Source organism: Giraffa tippelskirchi, chromosome 6 (assembly GCF_054371585.1).
Source record: "Giraffa tippelskirchi isolate mGirTip1 chromosome 6, T2T-mGirTip1v1.2.pri, whole genome shotgun sequence".
Taxonomy (NCBI): domain Eukaryota; kingdom Metazoa; phylum Chordata; class Mammalia; order Artiodactyla; family Giraffidae; genus Giraffa; species Giraffa tippelskirchi.
Window position 1 is genome coordinate 113066597 of NC_137280.1, and position 21280 is coordinate 113087876.

Here is a 21280-nt window from a genome sequence, read left to right on the forward strand (position 1 = left end):
TTTAAAATTTTATTGAATATAGTTGATTTATAATGTTATGTCAATTTCTGCTGTACAGCAAAGTGATTCAGTTACACACACACATACATATATATTCTTTCAAATTCTTTTTTTATTTTCATCTTCTTTTCCATTATGCTTTATCACAGGATACTGACTATAGTTCCCTGTGCTATACAGTAGGGCCTTGCTGTTTATCCATGCTATATATAACACTTTGCATCTTTTAATCCCAAATTACCAATCTTTCCCTCCCTTATCCACCTTCCCCTTGGCAACCACAAGTCTGTTCTCTGTCTGTGAGTCTGTTTCTCTTTAGTAGATACACTCATTAGGTACATGGTAAAGTGATTCAGTTATACATATATATATATATACACACACATATTCTTTTTCAGATCCTTTTCCATTATTATCATAAGATATTGAATATAGTTCTCTGTGCTATACAGTAGGACCTTGTTGCTTATCTATTTCACATATGTACCTGTTTTTAAAACCTATTTTTCTTTTTTTTAAAACTTACTTGGTTTTGGCTGCACTGGGTCTTTGTTGCTAGTTGAGGCGTATGGAATCTTCCCAGAGCGGGGATTGAACCCGTGTTGAACCCTGAACTGCAAGGCAGATTCTCAAACACTGGTCCACCAGGGAAGTCCTAGTATGTACCTGTTAACCCCAAATTCCTAATTTATCCCTCTACTGGCCTTACATGGAAGCCAAAAACTACAGCTAAGAAGCAGAAACTGCCTTTACTCATGGAAAGAACTCTCCATATCATAGTCCTACAGTAGAGTTTTTTTTTTTTAAGTAAAATATTCTTATAACCACATCTTCATTCAAAGAAAAGGGAAATGTAGATTAAGAGGGTGTATGTGTCTTAGAGGAAAAGCAGAACATTGAATGGTGTTTAATACAACTGCAAAATTTGTGCATGGAAAGAATACATCTTAAATCGGAATTTTGCTACAATTCTAGAAGGCAACTGACTTTGCAGTCCCTCATCTAGTTCCTCTGGATCCATCATTATTAGAGATGTTGAATAGTACTGCATCTCCTTTAAGCTTTGAATTGATGTAAAAAAAAAAAAAAAAGTCTCTCAAGTGGCTGCTACTTGCTTCCAATTTTTCCTTAAAGGTCTAAGAAGAATTCCAGGGCACTGTTATAAAGTTTGTGCAGACTGTCGGTTTAAAAAAAAGTCACAACTTAAAAGTTGAGAGTTATGTTTTATTCCGCAGAACTTTTTAGGACTTAATCCCAGGAGGCAGCATCTCAAGTAACCCTGAGAGAACTTCTCTGAGGAGTGTGGGGAGGAGTCAGTTTGTACGGAGGTTTGCATCAAAGGGCAGGAAGTCTGAACATCAAAGGTATTTTTGTGAATTAAAGAAAATCAGATATCTCGAGTTAAGGAATTTGGTGATTTTCTATACATGATAAAATGAAAGAGTCTGGGTTTACAGAAATCATTTCTTTCATATGCATCTCAGCTATCTAGGGCCAGGATCCTGCCTTTTTCCCTCAGTGTTAACCTTAGCAAGTGGCTGCTGAATCACAGATTGTTCTTCCTGGTTGTCCTGGAGGCCTAGAATCACTGATGACTGTGGCATCCTTGTTTATTGATATGGCAGGAAATACTCCATTTCTCAAGACCTATTATAAGACCGGATTCAGGCCTGAAAGAAATAGCCAAAACTTAAGTCCTTCCATCCCTTAATGTACTCTTCATAGAACTTCAATTTTCAAAAGCCCTTCGGGTTCTGTCTCAGTAGTTTCAACGCTGTGAAGCTGGTGGGGTGAGATACCACAGATAGGGAGAACAATGGGGCCCGGGAGGCTGAGTGCCTTGCTAGGAGTTAGACAGACAGTTGATGGAAAAGCAGGCACCAGACCCTGACCCCTCTGCCTCACAAAGCCTTCTGGAGATTGGACAGAAAAGACAGGTGGCAGGAGAAAAGAAATGGAAATGAAAATAGATCTGAAGAGAGGTGGAGGGTTCGAAGGGGAAAGGAAAGTGCAGAAGAAGGCAGACATTGAGAGGTGGGGATAAGGTAGTATGAAGGGTGAGGGACCGCTTCCAAGGAGAGTGAGGTAAGGCAGCATATCTGGGGCTGCTGGTGAACCTCATTTCTTCAATGGCAAAACTAGACCAGAGAGGAGGAGGTTTGCTTAAGGATATCCAGTACTTTGCCACGTGGACACTTGAACCTGAATCCAAGTCCTCTGATTCCACTCCTGGGATCTTCCTTCAGTTGATCACAGAGAAGACGGGGCAGAGGGCAGAGACCCGAGAAGGCCTGAGGCAGGCAGGGGCAGAGTCCCAAGAGGAGTGGACAGAGAGCTCTCCCTAAGTCTGGCAGAGCCCAGGTGGCCGAGTCCCAACAATTTTCATGGGCCCCGAATCTTTCAGCTTCTGGTTTGAAGGCAGCGAGGGGAAATGCCTCCTGCCCCCAGCCCAGTATTCGGGGACTTTTGGAACCTCCCAGAGATGGTCAGGGGCTTTTGGAAACATCATGGCAAGAATCAAACATTAAACGACTGATATTTCTGAATGGCCACAATTTCTTAAGAAACATTCAGAAACACTGGAGATGAAAATGCTTAAAAAGCAGGCAAAATCTGTCGAGTGGCATTCGGGAGTTACCGAAGCATTTGGAATCTCTCGGCTCTGCGGTCTATTCAAGGGTCATAAGTCTGGAAGATCCTTACTTCAGTTCAGTTCAGTTCAGTTCAGTCACTCAGTCGTGTCTGACTCTTTGCAACCCCATGGACTGCAGCACGCCAGGCCTCCCTGTCCATCACCAACTCTCAGAGTTTACTCAAACTCATGTCCATTGAGTTGGTGATGCTATCCAACCATCTCATCCTCTGTCTTCCCCTTCTCCTCCTGCCTTCAATCTTTCCCAGCAACGGGGTCTTTTCAAATGAATCACTTCTTTGCATGAGGTGGCCAAAGTATTGGAGTTTCAGCTTCAGCATCAGTCCTTCCAGTGAATAATCAGGACAAATTTCCTTTAGGATGGACTGGTTGGAGCTCCTTGCAGTCCAAGGAACTCTCAAGAGTCTTCTCCAACAACACAGTTCAAAAGCATCAATTCTTCCGTACTCAGCTTTCTTTACTCTCACAACCCTCCTATCCCTACATGACTACTGGAAAAACCATAGCTTTGACTAGACGGACCTTTGTTGGCAAAGTAATGTCTCTGCTTTTTAATATGCTGTCTAGGTTGGTCATAACTTTTCTTTCAAGGATCTATCTTGCCTTCGCCTAATTCCAAAGGGCGACAAGTCTACACAGTTCCTCGACTATTTTCGGAAGTGTTCGGGGCGGCACGAGAGAGGACGCCCTCTGGCGGCGGAAATTGTCACCATTTCCACCCCTCCCCAGCCCCCGGGTTTGGCCGGCACGCGCAGACGCAGTTGCGCGCCGGCGGCCGTTCAGACCGGATGTGGTTACTACTGAGGTCACTTCCGGCGGGTGACGGTGCGGACGGGTCAGAAGCGTAGAGGCGGCGGCAAAATGGCGGCGCCTGAGGAGCGGGATCTAACCCAGGAGCAGACAGAGAAGCTGCTGCAGTTTCAGGTAGCAGCGAGCACTCGGTGCAGCGAATGTTGCCGCGGGCTAGGGAGTGGGTCCCTAGAGGAGCCCAGAACCCTGCTCAGATTGGGCCCGAGATTCTTCTCAAATCAGCAGACGGCCCCCTCCCCCCCAGCCGCCAACTGCCCTGCTAGGTGCCCCCGGCCTCCAAACCTCTGTCTGTCCCCGGCCTTCCAGGAATGGCTGCGGCCAGACCTGCTCTCGCTCTCTCTCATCAGAGGGTCTGCTCTCCAGGTTCCCCTTAGCAGTGCCCGTCCTCAGCCATCCTTTCCAACCAGGTTACCGGTTGGACCCTCTCCGCCCACGACTCTGGATCCGCTGAGATGCTTAATCCTCACCGTGGAGTTGGCCTCGTTTCGGGTCTCTGTTAGAGCCTTTTCACTAACTTCCCATGCCATTCCTACAAACATTTATCGAGGGCTTTTTAGGTGCCAGGTCCTGTGTTGGGCGCTTTGGTAGGGTGGGGGCCCCCCCACCCTAAAGGTGTGGGAGGACACCTCGTGTTGAAACAGTGCAGCATTGTAAATGTCATCTGTGCCTTCTGACGGGGTATATTTCCTGGAGCTGATTCCTGGACTCACGCGCTTGACTCTGCTTGAGGAGGATGGATGGTACACTTGCTGCAGTCTGCCTCGTTTTAGTGGATGTGTAGGTTAAAAACTTTTGACACTAAGCACCTTATCCCTGAGCTGGAGAATCCGGTTGGGGGAAACTTAGAATCCTAAACATGTGCTAGACTACTTTCCAGGAAGTTTTGGCAGCCCACAGTCTCACCGAAAGGATATGAGATGACCTATTTCTCCACATCCTTGCCAGCATTGGATGGTATCTTTTCAGTTTTTGTCAATCTGATTAAATTTTCGGAGTCCTTATCCCAATTTGCATTTCTAGTGATAGTGGTAGTTATAATTCTTGATTTTTGTTTTGCAGTCACTTGAGTTTGAACAGCTAATGCAAACACTTGTTTTAAGCTATTTCATATGGGAAAGAGTAGGGACATAAGAGTGAGGGATTGGCTTATCAGCCTCTGTTTTTAAAAAATGGAGATAATGCATGTGTCCCACGTTATATGGAAATTATGTTTTCTGGTTGCTGAATAAAATGTGCCGATTTTCAATTCCATTGTTTTATAAACTGATTGTAGATGAGATTGGAGTTCTTTTGGCTATTTATGGTTAGTTATTATATAAATTCCCTGTTTATCCTTTGTTCACTTTCTTTTGGATTATTTGACATTTTCTTATCAGTTTGTACAAGTTCTTTATACTGGACATGCATAGCAGATATTTTCTTTCATGACATCATTTATCTCTGATTGTTATCTCTTCACTTATACTTGTTCAAAATTGTCGTCTGATTGCCTTTTTGTTCTTTCTAGCCTTTTGATTGTCTATTTTGTGTAAGAATGCCTTCCAATTAATGAGGTTATACAAATGTTCTCTATTGTTTTCAAAATATTTTACAGATTTATTTTTAAAATCAGGTCTTTAATCCATATGGAATTAATTTTTGTATATATGAGATGAGAAACCAACTTCACATTTTTCCGGTAAAGACTGTAGGTTAGCTGAATAGTCAGTTCCTCCCCCAACTGATTTGAGTAGTCCTCTTTATCATACTTCTCAATAACCTATTTGCTAGTAGCATTACTGAATTAATAATACCAGCTTTATATCAAATTTTAATGTCTGAGAGGACAGGACTCCTTCCCTATTGTTTTTTTAAATTATTGGTAATTCTTACAAGTTCTTTCATATACATTTAAAATTCATTTTGTGCAGCCATGGAATAACTGAAATTGCTTAAAATAATATATTAGTTTGGAACTGGTTGAAGTTCAGGAACATGTACATTTCTTTATTTAGATGTCACATGTCCTTTAAAATATTTTTGGTAACTTTCTTTTAGATTTTTGTACGTTCCTTATTAAACTTATTCCTAGGTATTTTGTAGTTTTGGTCACCCTGTGAATGGGATACCTGTTTATTTCTAAGTGGTTACCAATAGAAACACTGGAATTTTGTATACTTTTCTAGATTTTTTTTTAACTTTATCTTCTATCCAGTTTCTTATCATGTTTTCTGATCATTACTAATTTTCTAACCACTAATTTTCTAGTTTTATGTCTTGGGCTCTTTTAATAGCAGTTTTATTGAGATATAATTCACATATTGTAAATTAACCGTTTTAAAGTCATAAATTAATCCTTTTAAAGTATGCAGTTCAATGGTTTTAGTATATTTACAAAGTTTTGCAGTCGTTACCACTGTTTACTTCCAGAGCATTTCTGTCCCCTCAGAAAGAAACCCATTAGCAGTCACTCCCCATTCTTTCCTTCTAACCCCTGGGAACCACTAATCTATATTCTGAGCATTTGGTAATGGAATCATACACTACACAGCCTGTTATGCCTCACTTCTTTCGTTTAGCATAAGGTTGTCAAAATTCATCCATATTGTAGCCTGTATCAGTACTTCATTTTTTCTTATGGCCAGTAATATTTCATTGTGTGGATAAACCACATTCTATTTATCCATTCTTCAGTCGATGGCCAACTGTATTGTTTTCACTTTTCAGCTTATTAATGCTGCTATGAATATTTGCATACCAGTTTTTATTGGGACATGTTTTCATTTCAACTAGGAGTTGAATTGCTGGGTCACATGGTAACTTTAACTTTTTGAGACATTGCCAAGCTTTTTTCAAAGCATTTATACCATTTTCCCTAGCAATAGTATGTGAAGGTTCCTGTTTCTCCACATCCTTACTAACATTTGTTAATCATTCATCTTTGAAATGAGTGTGAGGTGGTATCTTGTTGTTTTGATTTGCATTTCCCTAATGACCTAAATAATGATGAGTGTCTTTTCTTATACTTATTGGCCATTTAGGGCTTCCCTGGTGCTCAGATGGTAAGGAATCTGCCTGTAATGCAGGAGATCCAGGTTCGGTCCCTGGGTCAGGAAGATCCCTGGAGAAGGAAATAGCTACCCGCTCCAGTATTCTTGCCTGGAGAATTCCATGGACAGAGGAGCCTGACGGGCTGCAGTTCATGTGGTTGCAAAAGAGTCCAACAGGGCTTAGTGACTAAACAAAAAAGATACTGAATTTAGTTCCCCGTGTTATGCAGTAAATCCTTATTGCTTCTCTATTTTATGTATGGTAGTTTGTAGCTTTTAATCCCATTCTCATACTAATTATCTCTCATCTCTCCCCTTATTCCTTTCCCTTTTGGTAACCATGAGTCTGTTTCTGTTTTGTGTATAGATTCATTTGTATTATTTTTAGATGCCATAGATAAGGGATATGATATTTATCTTTTTTTTTGTCTTTAGTTCAGTTGCTTAGTCGTGTCCGACTCTTTGCGACCCCATGGACTGCAGCACGCCAGGCCTCCCTGTCCATCACCAACTCCCGGAGTTACTCAAACTCCTGTCCATTGAGTCGGTGATGCCATCCAACCATCTCATCCTCTGTCTTCCCCTTCTCCTCCTGCCTTCAGTCTTTCCCAGCATCAGGGTCTTTTCAAATGAGTCACTTCTTTGCATCAGGTGGCCAAAGTATTGGAGTTTCAGCTTCAACATCAGTCCTTCCAATGAACAGTGATCAGTGATCAGTCCTTTCAATGATCATTCCTTCCGGCCGTGTGGAGATACCCTACGTCCAAGGTCAGAGAAACCCCAGTAAGATGGTAGGCCCTGGAGTGGCTGTGAGGAGATACCCCTCGTCCAAGGGCAAAGGAGAAGCCCCAGCAAGATGGTAGGAGGGGTGAATTTGCACTTAGAATCAAACCCCATTCCTGCCAGAGATGCTCAGAGGGCTCAAAGAAACCTTGTGCGTACCAGCTCCCAAGGACCCCACAGAGACTGAGACAGAACTGTGTTTGAGCATCTCCTTTGGACGTACGGGCCAGCAGTGGACTGCTGCAGAGACAGGGGCTCTGGGTGTGGGTATGGCATAAGTCCTCTTGGAGGAGGTCACCATTAACCCCACCATAGAGCTACCAGAACTTACACAGGACTGGGAAATAGACTGTTGGAGGGTACAATAGAACCTTGTGCACCAGGACCCAGGAGAAAGGAGCAGTGACCCCACAGGAGACTGTCTCAGACTTGCCTGTGGGTGTCCAGGAGTCTCTGGCAGAGGCGTGGGTTGGTGGTGGCCTGCTGCAGGGTTGAGGGCACTGAGTGTAGCAGTACATGCATGGGATCTTTTGAGGGAGGTCACCATTATCTTCATTACCTCTACTATAGTTTGGCCCCAGGTAAGTAGCAGGGAGGGAACATAGCTCCGCCCATCGACAGAAAATTGGATTAGAGATTTACTGAGCATGGCCCCGCCCACCAGAACAAGACCCAGTTTTCCCCTGTCAGTCTCTCCCATCAGGAAGCTTCCATAAGCTTCTTATCCTTCTCCATCAGAGGGCAGACAGACTGAAAACCATAATCACAGAAAACTAACTAATCTAATCACATGGACCACAGCCTTGGCTAACTCACTGAAACTAAGCCATGCCGTGTAGGGCCACCCAAGACAGATGGGTCTTGGTGGAGAGTTCTGACAAAATGTGGTCCACTGGAGAAGGGAATGGCAAACCACTTCAGTATTCTTGCCTTGAGAACCCCATCAACGTTTTGAAAAGGCAAAAAGGTAGGACACTAAAAGAGGAACTCCCCAGGTCGGTAGGTGCCCAATATGCTACTGTAGATCAGTGGAGAAATAACTCCAGAAAGAATGAAGACACGGAGCCAAAGCAAAACCAACACCCAGTTGTGGATGTGACTGGTGATGGAAGCAAGGTCCAGTGCTGTAAAGAGCAGTATTGCATAGGAACCTGCAATGTTAGGTCCATGAATCAAGGCAAATTGGTCAAACAGGAGATGGCAGGAGTGAACCGTCAACATTTTAGGAATCAGCAAACTAAAATGGACTGAAATGGGTGAATTTAACTCAGATGACCATTATATCTACTACTGTGGGCAAGAATCCCTTAGAAGAAATGGAGTAGCCCTCATAGTCAACATAGTCTGAAATGCAGTACTTGGATGCAATCTCAAAAATGACAGAATGATCTCTGTTGTTTCCAAGACAAACCATTCAGTATCACGGTAATCCAAGTTTATGCCCTGACCAGTAATGCTGAAGAAGCTGAAGTTGAACAGTTCTATGAAGACCTACGAGACCTTCTAGAACTAACACCCAAAAAAGATGTCCTTTTCATTATAGGGGACTGGGATGCAAAAGTAGGAAGTCAAGAAACACCTGGAGTTACAGGAAAATTTGGCTTTGGAGTACAGAATGAAGCAGGGCAAAGGCTAATAGAGTTTTGCCAAGAGAACTCACTGGTCATAGCAAACACCATCTTCCAACAACACAAGAGAAGACTCCACACATGGACATCACCAGATGGTCAACACTGAAATCAGATTGAATTTCTGTCTTACTTAGTATGATACTCTCCAGGCCCATCCATGTTGCTGCAGATAACAATATTTCATTCTTTTTTATGGCTGAGTAATATTTCATTGTACATATGTGTGTGTGTGTGTGTATATATGCTGTATCTTTTAACTGAAGTATAGTTAGTGTACAATATTATATAACCTCAGGTATACAATATTATATAACCTCAGGTATACAATATAGTGATTTGCAAGTTTTAAAAGTTATACTCCATTTAATAGCTATTATAAAATATTGGCTATATTCCCTGTGTTGTATGGTATGTCCTTGTAGCTTATTTTACACGTAGTTTTTTTGTACTTCTTAATCCCCTGTCCTTATATAGTTCCTCCCATCTTCCTTCTCCCCACTGGTAGTCACTAGTTTGCTCTCTCTATCTGTGAGTCTGCTTCTTTTTGTGTTACATTCACTCGGTTCAGTTCAGCCGCTCAGTCGTGTCCGACTCTTTGCGACCCCTTGAATTGCAGCACGCCAGGCCTCCCTGTCCATCACCAACTTCTGGAGTCCACCCAAACCCATGTCCATCGAGTCGATGATGCCATCCAACCATCTCACCCTCTGTCGTCCCCTTCTCCTGCCCTCAATCTTTCCGAGCATCAGGGTCTTTTCCAGTGAGTCAGCTCTTCGCATCATGTGCCAAAATATTGGAGTTTCAGGTTCAACATCAGTCCTTCCAATGAACACCCAGGACTGATCTCCTTTAGGATGGACTGGTTGGATCTTCTTGCAGTCCAAGGGACTCTCAAGAGTCTTCTCCAACACCACAGTTCAAAAGCATCAATTCTTTGGCACTCAGCTTTCTTTATAGTCCAACTCTCACATCCATACATGACTACTGGAAAAACCATAGCCTTGACTAGACGGACCTTTGTTGGCAAAGTAATGTCTCTGCTTTTTAACATGGTATCTAGGTTGGTCATAACTTTCCTTCCAAGGAGTAAGCGTCTTTTAATTTCATGGCTGCAGTCACCATCTGCAGTGATTTTGGAGCCCAAAAAAGTAAAGTGTGACACTGTTTCCACTGTTTCCCCATCTATCTGCCATGAAGTGATGGGACCGGATGCCATGATCTTAGTTTTCTGAATGTTAAGCCAACTTTTTCACTCTCTTTCACTTTCATCAAGAGGCTTTTTAGTTCTTCTTCACTTTCTGCCATAAGGGTGGTGTCATCTGCATATCTGAGGTTATTGATATTTCTCCTGGCAGTCTTGATTCCAGCTTGTGCTTCCTTCAGCCAGCGTTTCTCATGATGAACTCTGCATAGAAGTTGAATAAGCAGAGTGACAATATACAGCCTTGACGTACTCCTTTTCCTGTTTGGAACCAGTCTGTTGTTCCATGTCCATTTCTAACTGTGGCTTCCTGACCTGCATACAGGTTTCTTAAGAGGCAGGTCAGGTGGCCAGGTATGCCCATCTTTTTCAGTTATATTCAATAGTTCACAGTATTTTTTAGATTCCACGTGTAAGTGATACTGTATAGTATTTATTTGTCTTTCTTTCTTTGTTTTACTTAGCTTAACATAATACCCTCCCAGCCTGTCCATGTTGCTGTAAATGGCAAAGTGTCACCTTTTTTAATACATCAAAATTTTTAAATTATTTATTTTGATTGTGTTGGGTCTTAGTTGCTGCACCGGGCTTTCCCTAGTTGCGAACCAACTAAGGGTCTACTGTCTGGTTGCAGTGTGTTGGCTTCTCATTGCCGTGGCTTATCTTGTTGCAGAGCACAGACTTTAGGGTGTTTAGGCTCAGTAATTGTGACACATGAGCTTAATTGCTCCGCAGCATGTGGAATCTTCCCGGACCAGCGATCAAACCTGTGTCCCCTGCATTGGTAGGTGGATTCTTTACCACTGGACCACCAGGGGAGTCCAAATTTTGACCTTTTTTGTTTGGTGTTTTTCAGGTGGAATTGCTGGGTCATAACGGTGGTTTTGTTTTTAGTTTTTTGAGAAACCTCCATACTGGTAGGCTACAGCCCATGGGGTGGCGAAGAGTCAGACACGACTGAGCGACTTCACTTTCACTTTTCACTTTCATGCACTGGAGAAGGAAATGGCAACCCACTCCAGTATTCTTGCCTGGAGAATCCCAGGGACGAAGGAGCCTGGTGGGCTGCCGTCTATGGGGTTGCACAGAGTCGGGCGCGACTAAAGCGACTTAGCAGCAGCAGCAGCCATACTGTTTTCCACAGTGGCTACACCAATTTACATTCCCACCAATGGTGTACACAGTTTCCCTTTTCTCTACATTCTTGCCAGCATTTGTTATTTGTGTTCTTTTTATGATAGCCATTCTGAGAGGTGTGAAGTGATAACTCATTGTGGTTTAGACTTTGCATTTCTCTAATAGCTAATGTTGTTGATCATCTTTTCATGTGCCTGTTGGCCATCTGTGTCTCTTTGGAGAAATGTCTATTTCAGTCTTCTGCCCATTTTTTGATTTGGTTATTTGGAGTTTTTTTGATGGTGAGTTGTATGAGATGTTTGTAATATTTTGGACATTAAACCTTTGTTGCTTGCATCAGTTGCAAATATTTTCTGCCATTTCTTTAGGGTGCCTTTTTTTTTTTCTTTTTCGATGCTTTCTTTTGCTATGCAAAAGCCTTCACCTTTGATTAGGTCCCATTTGTTTATTTTTGCTTTTATTTCTTTTGCCTTGGAAGACTGATCTAAGAAAACATCGCTATGATTTATGTCCAAGTATTTTTGCCTATGTTCTCTCCTAGGAGTTTTATGGCTTGGTGTGTTATATTTAGGTCTTTAAGCCATTTTTATTTTTGTGTATGGTGTGAGGGAGTGTTTCTGATTTCATTGTAGCTGTCCAGCTTTTCCAGTAAGAAGAGTGTCTTTTCTCCGTTACATATTGTCGCCTCCTTTGTCATTAATTGACTATAGGTGAGTGGTTTATTTCTGTCCTTTGCCCATTTTTTAATTGGGCTATTTCTCTTGTTGTTGGGTAGTAAGTGTTCTTTATGTATCCTGAGTACAAGTCCTTTGTCAGATATATCATTGGCAAAATATTTACTCCCATTCTGTGAGTTGTCTTTTCACTTGGTGGTGTCTTGGAAATTTTTTAATTTGATGAAGTCCAGTTTACTTGCTTTATCTTTTGTTGCTTGTCCTTTGGCAGTCATATCTAAGCAACCATGGTGTAATCCACGGCTACAAAGATTTACACCTATTTTCTTCTAAGACTTTTGTAGTTTTAGCTCTTATGTATAAGGTCTGATTCATTTTTAGTTAATGGATTTAGATAGGGGTCTAACTTCATCCTTTTGGATGTGGATATCCAGTTTTCCCACACCATTTCTTGAAAAGATTATTCTTTCTGTATTGAATAACCTTGAAACCCTTGTTTAAAATCAGTTGACCATAACTAAGGATGGTCATTATTTCTGGACTCTCATTTCTATTCCATTGGCCTGTATCTATCCTTATGCTGTTACTACACTGTCTTTGACTATTGCAGTTGTGTAATAAGTGGAAGTCAAAAAGTAGGAGTCCTCCAACGTTGTTCTTTTTCAGAAGTGTTTTAGCTATTCTGGATCCTTTTCATTCCCAAATAAATTGTAGCATCACCTGTGTCAATTTCTGCAAAAAAGGTAGCTGGGACTTTGATAGGAATTACCAGCTGGGACTTTGATAGAAATTGCTGTTTACTCTTGATCAGTATAGGGAGCATTGCTATCTTAATACTAAATCTTTCAGTCCAGGAATATTTATTTAAGTCATCTTTAGTTTCTCTCGATGTTTTGTAGTTTTCTGTGTATGAATCTTGCACTTCTCTTTATTAAATTTATTCCTACATATTTTATTCTTTTTGATGATACTGGGAAAGGAAATGTTTTCTTAATTTTATTTTCAGGTTCATTACTAGTATATAGAAATATAGAAATATAACTGATTCTTGTGTACTGATTTTGTGTTGTTCAACTTGGTTGAATTCATTTTTAGTTCTCTATTCATTTGTAAAAATTTTTTAGTTTTTTCTATATATAAGATTATGTTATCTGTGAATAGTTTTACTTCTTATTTTCCAATCCGGGTGCCTTTCCCCCCCTTCTTGCTTAAAATAATGTGGAATAAAAATGGCCAGAGTAAACATCTTTGTCTTGTTCCTAATCTTAGGATGAAATCATCTAGTCTTTGCCCATTATTATACTAGTTGTATTTCTTTTTTTTTTTAATTTGTTTATTTTTAACTGAAGGATAATTGCTTTATAGTATTATTTTGGTTTCTGCCAAACATCAACATAAATCAGCCATAGGTATACCTATGTCCCCTCCATTTTGAACCTTCCTCCCACCTCCCTCCCCATCCCACCCTTCTAGGTTGTTACAGAGACCTGGTTTGAGTTCCTTGAGTCATACAGCAAATTCCCATTGGCTGTCTGTTTTACATATGGTAATACGTGTTTCCATGTTACTGTCTCCATACAGTCCACCTTCTCTTTCCTCCTCCTGTCTCACCCTCCTTGTCCATAAGTCTGTTCTCTGTGTGTGTGTCAGCTATGAATGTTTCTTGGATCAGGGTGAGAAAGTTCCCTTCTATTCCCAGTTAAATTTTTATCATGAAAGGGTCTCTTGGATTCTTAAAGGGTTATATGAAGCAGTGCATGTAAAGTACCTGCTAAATACCAGGGCTCTATCCAAAAAGAGGCTGTTTGAGAGATTGTTCAGTTGTGCACGTTTTTTTAACATTTTTGTATTCTTCCAGGGAATATTTGATAAAAGAGTAGAATTGAGAATTTGTAAGAATGTTGTCCTTTTTTAAAATTGGAATTAGAAGGTAAATACTTATCAAGTAGCCTAACATATACTTGAAGGAGTGCAAGTCCTTTTCAAAAAGAATACATATAGAAAGTATTTTAAACAGAAGACTTGTCTGGTATTTTTCACATATACAGAATTAACTCTGATTTGGGAGTTAAAGTGTTAATTAAACTTTGTAAAGTTGTTTCACTTGAAAATTCAAATTTAGCTTATAGTTTTAGTATCCTTGGATACATTTTCTGTAAGCTTAATATTAATACATTATATTTCATTAGCTTTTACCTAGTCTTTTCACATGCAATATGATGATATTTTGATTCTGTCTTCCTTTCTTTATTTGTTAATAGGGAGTCTTCTGTCAAGATACATATTCCCTCACCTGTTCATTTATACTAAGTTATAGTATGTATAGGGCTTCCCTGGTAGCTCAGCTGGTAAAGAATCTCCCTGCAGTGTGGGAGAGTCAGACATGACTAAGCACAACACACAGTATGTATAATAAAGACAAGACAAACATTTAATCCTTTCAGTTTTTAGTTTTTAAATAATGGGTTGATTCCCAGCATCCTAGAAAGTATAACGAGCCAGATTTTTAAAATTTGAATTGTAAATTTTTTAAATTTGCAATGAAGTCATGGATGTAAACATATTTAATGTTGTATATTTCATGCCATTGTGCTTATTGAGGCTTAGATTGGGCCATCTTTGACAATTGTGAGTCTGTTTAGGTTGGTTCCTGATTTTTTTTTTTTAAGGAAAACCTAATAGATACACAATTTTATTTTTTCAGAATCACAGAAAATACTTCCCTGTTGAGTTTGTAAGAGCTTCGTGTTTTTGTTCTTAAAGACTTTTATTATATTGTCATGGCCCCAGTAGCCTTTGATAGCTTTTTAGGTTTCTGATGTTGTAAGGGAGAAGGCAATGGCACCCCACTCCAGTACTCTTGCTTGGAAAAATTCCATGTACGGAGGAGCCTGGTAGGCTACAGTCCATGGGGTCGCGAAGAGTCTGACACGACTGAGCGACTTCACTTTCACTTTTCCCTTTCATGCACTGGAGAAGGAAATGGCAACCCACTCCAGTATTGTTGCCTGGAGAATCCCAGAGTCGGCGGAGCCTGGTGGGCTGCCGTCTATGGGGTCACACAGAGTCGGACACGACTGAAGCGACTTAGCAGCAGCAGCAGATGTTATAAGATGTTTGACTCATCTTGCGCATTTTCTACCTAAATCTTGAATTAGCCATTTCTCCAGGAAATGTGTGTGTGCCTTGGCACATTGCTCTTGGGTTGGTCTAAAACTTTTTAGTTAATAGAACTAGGAGGTACATATATAACACAGACACACACATATATTTGTATTTATTTAATTCGTGACGAAACAGTTTTATATTTCCAATTCAAATTCAGGACTGCTAGTTAAAATTCTGCACTATGTTTCACCTCTCCTTTCTCTATACCAAAAAATGTGGTTCTTAGTTTTATTTGTGTAATACAAAATATTTTCCTTTATTGCTTGTGAATTTTGAGTCATGGTTAAAGACTTCCCCACAGTTAGTCAGTAGAAGAATTCACTTGTGTTTTCTTCTAAACAGTTGTATGGTTGGGCTCTTAAAATTGAGCAGTAAAGAAGCAACTCAGTTAAAAAGTGGGCAAAAGATCTGAACTGATACCTCACCAATGAAAATATATACAAGAGATGATAAAGAAACATGAAAAGATGCTGAACATCAAGTATCATTTAAGGAATTGCAAACTAAAACAGTGAGATAACCACCATAAACTGTTAGAATGGCTAAAATCTAAAACACCAAATGCAAGGATATGGAACAACAGAAACTCATCCATTACTAGTGAGAATAAAAAAGATACTACTTTGGAACAGTTATGCAGTTTCTTAAAATAGTAAACATAGTCTTAGGGAATTCCCTGGTGGTCCAGTGGTTAGGACTCTGAGCTCTCACTGCTAACAGCCTGGCTTCAATCCCTGGTCAGGGAATGAGGATCCCACAAGCTGTGCAGCCAAAAAAAAAAGAAGTCAACATAGTCTTAACCATATGATCCAGCAGTATTTACCTAAATTAAATAAAAGTAAAATAAAAATGCCTTATGTCCACACAGACACTCAAACACAGATGTTTATAGCAGCCTTATTCACAATTGCCAAAAACGTGGAAGAAACAAAGGTGTCCTTCAATATATAAATGGATAAACAAACTGGTACATCCATACAATAGAATATTATTCCGTGGGGGGGGGGGGATGAATTCTCAAGTCATGAAAAGACACAGAGGAACCTTAGATGAATATTGCTAACTGAAAGAAACCAGTCTGAAAAGCTTCTATACCTGACTCCAACTATATGCCTTTCTGGAAAAGACAAAACTATAGAGATAGTATAAAATCAGTGGTTGCCAGGGATAGAGGTTAGAGGGGAGAAAACAAATGGAGCATGGAACTTTTAGGGCAATGGAACTCTTCTTGATGGCACTATGATGATAGATACATGACATTATGTATTTGACAAGACCCATAGTGTGTACAACAAAGAGTGAACCCTAATGTAAACTGTGGGCTTTAGTTAATAATAATGCAGTTGTAACACGTGCACAACACTGCAAGATGTTAGTAACGGGGAAGTGGATGTTGGGAAGGGAGTATAAGAACTCTTCATACTTTCTATACAGTTTTCCTGTAAACCTAAAGCTTAAGAAATAAGGTCTACAAGGGTTTTTCTTTGTTTTCGTTTATTCTTTAACTTTCTTTTGCTCTTTGTTTTGAAATTCCTTTCTCAGTACAAAATTCTGTACGCAGTTAGGTCAGTTCCTCAACTTTCTTTTCTGTTCCATTCATCTTAACACATAGTATTCACAATTGTATCGAGCAAACTTAGGGAGATAGTGAAGGACAGGGAAGCCTGGTGTGCTGCAGTTCATAGGGTCACAGAGAGTCAGACTTGACTGAGCTGCTGAACAACAACAACAGATAGTATATTTTAATCTGAAGAGCTGGTCTCTTTGTTGCTCTTTTTCAGGATTTTCACAGATTTTCTTGTTTACCTGCTTTTCCAAAACAACTTTATAATCAGTTTCATAAAATTGAAATTTTATTAAATTTATAAATGAATTTGAGGGGATGTGATTACCGTCTTTGTGTTGTTAAGTGTTGTTATTCAAGAACACAGTTATTGTCCTCTTGTAAGCTTTTGGACAAACTGATTCAGTAGTTCTTGCTGGGCTTTTGTTTGTTATATCTTTATGTAACAATTACAGGCATTTGTGATCAAGTTGATTCAAGTTTGGGGTTGTTTTTTCAGAATGGGCTGGCCATCAGTGTTTGTTTATACATTCCTCTAAGTGTTTTCAGGAATACCATTTGTGTAATTGGCAGAGCAGTATAAATTCAAATTACTCTGAGTAGAGGATTATCTGTACTGCAGATACTCTTTTAGAAGCAAATCTCTGTGGTTGTGTGTGTGTGTATGCGTGTGCATACTCAGTCACTCAGTCGTGTCCGACTCTTTGCAATCCCATGGACTATAGCCCTGCAGGCTCCTTTGTCCCTGCAATTTTTCAGGCAAAAATACTGAAGTAGGTTGCCATTTCCTTCTCCAGGGGATCTTCCCCACCCAGGGATCAAACTCGTGTCCGGCATTGTAGGCAAATTCTTACTGCTGTGCCACTGGGGAGAAACCCTGCCTATCTTTGAGGTGAATATTGCTAAAGATTAATTTTGTCAATTTTCTTTTGGGCCAATTGACGGTCTTTTAATATATTTAGGAAATCTTAGTGGCCATTTGTCCATATTATATTTTTTCTTAAAATGAATAGCAAAAAATAAGTTATAAAACTGAAGATTTGATGTTAATGCTTCCGGTTGTATATGTATGTCTTTAAACTCTTATTTCATGAGAGTGTCAGTTTCTTGGAATAAATTTAGAAGAAAAATGTTTTCATGCTAAATATCTGGGGAATTTTTTTTTTCAGTATGTATACATGTGTATGTGTATTAATGTTTATAAATTCCTGTTGGAGTTGAATGTTGTTGTTCAGTTCATATGTCATGTCCAGCTCTTTGCAGCCCCGCAGATTGTAGCACAACAGGCTCCCCTGTGCTTCACCATCTCCTGGAGTTTACTTAAGTTCATGTGCATTGAGTCAGTGATGCTATCCAACCATCTCATCCTCTGCTGCCCCTTTCTCCTTTTGCCTTCATTCTTCCCAGCATCAGAGTCTTTTCCAGTGAATCAGCAGTTTGCGTCAGGTGTCAGTATTGAAGCTTCAGCATCAGTCCTTCCAGTGACTATTCAGGGTTGATTTCCTTTAGGATTAACTGCTTTGATCTCCTTGCTGCCCAAGGGACTCTCAAGGGTCTTCTCCAGCACCACAGTTCGAAAGCATCAATTCTTCAGTGCTCAGCTTTCCTTATGGTCCAACTCTCATATCTGTACATGACTACTGGAAAAACCATATTTTTGCCTAGATGGACCTTTGTTGGCAAAGTGATGTCTCTGCTTTTTAATACACTGTCTAGGTTTGTCATAGGTTTCCTTCCAAGGAGCAAAGGTATTTTAATTTCATGGCTATAATCACTGTCTGCAGTGGAGTTAAATCAAACCAAAAAATCCACCACACTCAATTAATCGTCCACTCTATCTGCATTGCCTCTACCCTGGTTTATACTTATATTTCAATATACTTTGAACTATTTCAGTAACTATACCAGTGCTCCTGGTTTCAAGTCTCTCTCCCCTTCAATTTAGCCTTCTTAGTTTTTCCAGAATAATCTTTCTAGCAAAGATTTGATTGTGTCACTCTTTAAGATTTTTCATTTGCTTTGTATTGATTAGAGTAGCATGAAATCTTTCTTTGCATCTCATGATCTGACTCCTGTTTCACTGTTCAACTCTACAATATTCTAACCTTTTTATTTCTATTCCAGTGATATTTTTTAGTTTCCTTAACATGACATTCTTTCTCATTCCTCTGTGCCTCCTCCTCTATTGTCCTGAAATACCTCCTTCCACTAGTTTTCAGCTCAGAACTTTGGTATCATCCTGAGTCCCCTGGAGCACTTGGATTTGTTTACTACTGGTGTATGGTCGTTGTCATAATAATTTAATTATTTACAAGTCTTTTTACTCCACAAAATTATTGGAATCAGAACTGTGATTTCTTTGTGGTGCTTGCCACATGATGTCAGTTATTATTTGTTGAGTGAATTTAATAATTCACCAGAAATTTCACTTCTCAGAGGGGTTTTGTTGTAGTGGTGGGCTTCTCTAGTTGTGCTCAGTCTTATCTCCCAAGGCGTGTGGAATCTTGGTTCCTTGACCAGGAATCAAGCCCGTGTCTTCTGCATTGGAAGGTGGATTCTTAACCACTGAATTAACCAGAGTCTTAGTCAGGGAAGTCCCAGTTAAGTTGTTCCTGATGTTTCTCTCTCTTTGTTAAAAAGCAATTCCTGTGGCTTTAAGTATCCCTTTTTTAGGAGGAAGGGAAAAACAAAAAAAACCAATTTGATTCCTAGAAAACAAAGTAATCTGATTGTAGTACTTAAGAACCTTTTAATCAGGTTCAAGTTCATCTCACAATATATTAAAAATGTATTTTTCTTCCAGTTTTTAAAACATGGTAAAATACACAGAAAATTTACTATCTTAGCAATTTTGAATATATAATTTAATAATAACAAATACATCTGTAATGTTGTGCAACCATTATCTTTCATCTTCATAACTCTTTTCATCTTATGAAACTGAAATTACACCCATTAGACAATAACTCCCATTTCCCCCTTCCTCCAGCCCCGGGCAGCCACCATTTTACTGTCTTTCTCTATGATTTTGAGCACTCCCAGTACTTCATAGAAGTGGAATCATGTAGTATTTGTCATTTTATGACTGGCTTGTTTTTCTTAGCATAATATTCTCAAAGTTCATCCTTGTTGTAGGATATTGCAAAAGTTTCTTTTTAAAGGCTGAATAATACTCCATTTATGAATACATATATTTTACTTTACGAATACATATATTTTACTTATTTGCCTTATCTGTTAATGGACGCTGGGGTTATTTCCCATCTTAGCTACTGTGGACAGTGCTGCTGTGAACATGGGTGTACAGGTATCTCTTCAAGATTGCATTTATTTTAGGTATATACGCAGAAGTGGATTGCTGCGTCGTATAATAGTTCTATTTTTGATTTATTGATGAGCTGCACATTGTTTTCCACAGTTGCTGTAACATTTTACATTCCCACCAGTGGTGCACAAGGGTTCCAGTGTCACCACTTCCTGGCCAACACTCTTCATTTCCTGTTTTTTCAGTAGTAGCCATCCTAACAGGTGTTAAGTGGCACCTTATAGTTTTGCTTTGCATTTCCCTAATGATTAGTGATGTTGAACATCTTTTCGTGTGTTTGTTGGTTATTTGTGTATCTTCTCTGCCAAAATGTCTGGTCAAGTCCTTTGCCTAATCAAGTTGTGTTTTTGTTGTTGTTTTAAGAGTTCTCTATATTCTGAATGTTAATTCCTTATCAAATACATAATTTACAAATATATTCTCCCATTCTGGGGCTATCTTTTTACTCTGGATAGTGTCTTTGTTGTACAAATTTTAAAAATTGTCACAAAGTCCAGTTTGTCTCTTTTCTTTTGTTGCCTGTGCCTTTGGTGTCACTTTGAAGAAATCATTTCTAGGACTTCCCTGGTGGTCCGGTGGTTAAGGCTCCAAACTTCCAAATCAGGGGCCGCAGGGGAACTAAGATCCTTCATGCCATGCAGCCAATTTAAAAAAACGAAAGAAAAATCATTCCCAAATCCAGTGTCAGGAATTTTTTAGCTTATGTTTTTTCCTAAGTGTTTTATAGCTTTAGGTTTTACTTTTGGGTCTTGGATCCATTTTGAGTTAATTTTTATATATGGTGTTAGGTAGGCTTCCCTGGTGGCTCAGATGGCAGATAATCCACCTGCAGTGCAGGATACCTGGATTTGATCCCAGAGGAAGATCCACTGGAGGAGGGCATGCAACCCACTCCAGTATTCTTGCCTGGAGAATCTCCATGGACAGAGGAGCCTGGTGGGCTACAGTCCATGGGGTTGCAAAGAGTCAGACATGAGTAAGCAACTAAGCACATGGTGTTAGGTAAATTAGTAGGAAAGCAACTCCTCTGTGTTTCTCCTTTACTCTAAACAGATGTGTGGGTTTTCCACACATCAAGCAGTTCTCCCAGATTCAATTTAGTTCAATTTGGACACTGTCTACCTGAGGTTAGCATCAGATCCCACAAGTTAAGTGCTCAGCCCCACAAGACTGACCTCACTTCCAATGCCAATCACAAGTCCCATTTGTCATCTGAACTTCTTACTGACCAGCTATAAATTGGGGTTCGTATGACCCCCATTTTGGGTTTGCTACTTTGCTAGAATGGTTCACAGAACTCAGGGA

At 40.0% G+C, this 21280-nt stretch overlaps 1 protein-coding gene across 3 annotated transcripts in view; it reads left to right on the forward strand.

Moving 5' to 3' along the window:
- Positions 1 to 3486: 3486 nt before the first annotated feature.
- FAF2 (Fas associated factor family member 2) overlaps positions 3487 to 21280 on the forward strand; it is a 59740-nt gene continuing 41946 nt past the window's right edge. The window contains exon 1 of one of the 3 annotated variants that reach the window (XM_081499154.1): positions 3487 to 4417. In XM_081499154.1, coding sequence (XP_081355280.1) covers positions 4415 to 4417 — 3 coding nt within the window. In that variant the 5' untranslated portion in view covers positions 3487 to 4414. The remainder of the gene's footprint in view (positions 4418 to 21280) is intronic. The other 2 variants (XM_081499152.1, XM_081499153.1) reach the window with 2 other exon arrangements.